Here is a 2,767-nt window from a genome sequence, read left to right as displayed (position 1 = left end):
GAACAGCTGGTGGGTTTGAACTGCCAACCTTGTGGTTTGCAGTCCATTGTTGATTCTAAAGTGCCACACTAGGAGTCCAGCATTCATTGTTGTTGTTGGTAGGTTCCATCGAATCGGCACCGACTCATAGCGACCTTATGCACAGCAGAAGGAAACACTGCCCGATCCTGGGCCAACCTCACTACTGTTGCCACGCTTGAGTCCATCGAAGCTGCCACTGTGCCAATCCATTGTAGGACTCTCTAGCCTGTTGCCAACCTGCCGGTAATGTTTCTCTAAAGAATTCCGACTGCAACACCAGGCAATATTTAAATCTCAAAGCTAAAATCTTTAAAGATTATGTTGTGCTACCCTGTATAGGGTTTCCAAGGCTGTAAATCTTAATGGAAGCAGAAAGCCTCATTATTCCTTTGGGGAGCAGTTGGTAGATTCAAACTGCTGACCTTGCAGATAGCAGCCCAATTCATAACTCACTACGCTACCAGGGATCCTTTAAAGAATAATAAAGAATTACAAAATAACATCTCAAAAAAGTAAGAAAGAGGGGCGTGCTGCCGCTACCGCGGAGTCGGAGCTGGGGCCACCAGCGCCGTACCCCTCCCAGCCTGCCAAGTCTGCATCGGAGAAGACCTTGTGGCTGGAGGTACGGCTCTGGAGAGCTGGCCGGGGAGGGACGCTGCCTAGCTGCTCCTCTGCTCCCGTCTCCTGTCCCCTCGCCCGGCCATGACAGAGACCCGTGAGCCAGCTGAGACCGGGGGCTACGCCAGCTTGGAAGAAGACGACGAAGATCTTTCCCCAGGCCCTGAGCATTCCTCCGACTCAGAATACACACTCTCAGAGCCGGACTCAGAAGAGGAAGAGGATGAAGAGGAGGAGGAAGAAGAGACCACTGACGATCCCGAATATGATCCTGGCTACAAGGTGAAGCAGCGCCTGGGGGGCGGCCGGGGCGACCCTTCCCGCCGGGCCCCCAGTGCAGCCCAGCCCCCGGGCCCCTCGGCCCAGCCCTGCCAGCTCTGTGGCCGCCCACCTCTTGGGGAGGCCCCACCAGGCACCCCACCTTGCCGGCTCTGCTGCCCCGCTACAGCCCCCCAGGAAGCGCCAGTCCCCGAAGGCAGGGCCCTTGGGGAGGAAGAGGAAGAGCCTCCTCGGGCAGGGGAGGGGCCTGGGGAAGGCCAACCAGCTGGGAGGGAGGAGGAGGAAGAGGAGGAAGACGAGGGCTCCTACCAGTGTACAGAGTGTGACGATTCCTTCGACAACCTCGGGGAGCTCCACGGCCACTTCATGCTACATGCCCGGGGGGAGGTGTAGGAAGAGGCCCCCACCCAGGGCGCTTGGCGGAAGGGATGGGAGGGGAGGAAGGGGCTGGGGAAATACGGATGGTCACAGTGGCCCTGGGAGATGGGGTACCGCTGATCTGTGTCGTCTTAGCAGTAGATGTGTGAAGGCCCGAATAAAACCCCGATTCTGTGTGAAAAAAAAAAGTAAGAAAGAAAAAGATGGGGGCAACATTTGGCCGAAGACAAAATTCAAAAGACAAAAAGGGTTAGAGAAATGAACGGATGGAACTGGCAAACACAAGGAAGAAGCTGGGGGATTGCAATCAGTGATGATATCCGACAAAATGTGTGTGATTTGTTGACTGGAAAGCTGTTTTGCTGCTAACCTTCACCCAATTCACAATAAAACATTAAAATAAACAGCCACAGAAGTAAAAAGTTTTAATTAGTACCATAAAACATCTAAAGTCCTTGTTCGAAACTCCAAATAATTCTGCTCTTTTCAGTTAAACGCAGCTTCTTTTTGTTAAGCGTCATCGAGTCGGTTCCGACTCATAGCTACCCTTTATAGCGAGACTGTAGATATTCGTGGAACAGAAAGCCTCATTTTTCTTCCACTGAGTGACTGGTTGACTGGAATGAGCGACTTTGTGGTAAACGTAATCCACAGAGCCACCGCTCTGAAATTCAGTTCTCAGATTAGTACTCGATGTGTCCACTAGGTGGCCGCAGAACCCTTGATATAAATCTATTACTGGGAAAACGAAATCCTGGCGTGGCGCTGTGGGATAAGCACTGAACTGCTAGCTGCAAGGTCTACCTACGGCTCAAACCCACCAGCCGATGCTTAGAAACCCTAGGCAGGGTCGCTATGAGTCCGAACCGACTCCACGGCTCGGACAACAGCTGGAAAAAATCAAAGATCAAAATTCCAACAACAGCTGGAAAAATGGAATTTTGATCTTTGATTTTTATGATCAGGTTTTTTTTAGGAACCTAGCTATTGGAAGTGATTTGTGACTGGTTGGTTACCCAAAAGGAGCCCTGGTGGACTGTAGAATGCCAACAACAAGGTCGGCAATCCAAACCCATGAGCCAACGTCAGAAGAAAGATGAGGCTTTCTGCTCTGGTGAAGACTTACTTAGAGTTTTGGCAACTCAATACAGGCTTGCTAACAGAATCAACTCGATGGCAGGGGCGGGTTGGATGTGTGTTTTTTTGTTTGGTTCTGGTAACACAAAGGTTGGCGGTTTGAAACCACCATGTGGTTATCATGCAAGAAAAGTGTTATGATGTGCTTCCATATATGTTGTTGGTCGAGTCGGTTTCGACTCATAGTGACCCTGTATAGGATTTCTGAAGAGTGTGTCAGAACCGCTGACCTTGCAGTCCAGTGCTTATCCTTGCTGGTGGTGGTTGTGTGCCGTGGAGTTGGTACCGACTCATGTTGTTGTCAGGTGCCATCGAGTCGGAATCGACTCATAGC

General features: G+C 51.1%; 1 protein-coding gene across 1 annotated transcript; it reads left to right on the top strand.

The window, feature by feature from the left end:
- The first annotated feature begins 575 nt into the window (after window positions 1-575).
- Window positions 576-1,471, top strand: LOC102823562 (zinc finger protein 428-like). Its single transcript, XM_006875910.1, has one exon. It carries the CDS (start codon window positions 724-726, stop codon window positions 1,309-1,311), a length of 588 nt encoding a protein of 195 aa, XP_006875972.1. The 5' UTR covers window positions 576-723; the 3' UTR covers window positions 1,312-1,471.
- Window positions 1,472-2,767: the final 1,296 nt, after the last annotated feature.

Source organism: Chrysochloris asiatica, unplaced genomic scaffold (genome assembly GCF_000296735.1).
Source record: "Chrysochloris asiatica unplaced genomic scaffold, ChrAsi1.0 scaffold00346, whole genome shotgun sequence".
NCBI lineage: Eukaryota > Metazoa > Chordata > Mammalia > Afrosoricida > Chrysochloridae > Chrysochloris > Chrysochloris asiatica.
Note: the sequence above shows the minus strand (reverse complement) of the source record. Positions and strands in the feature narration are given on the sequence as shown.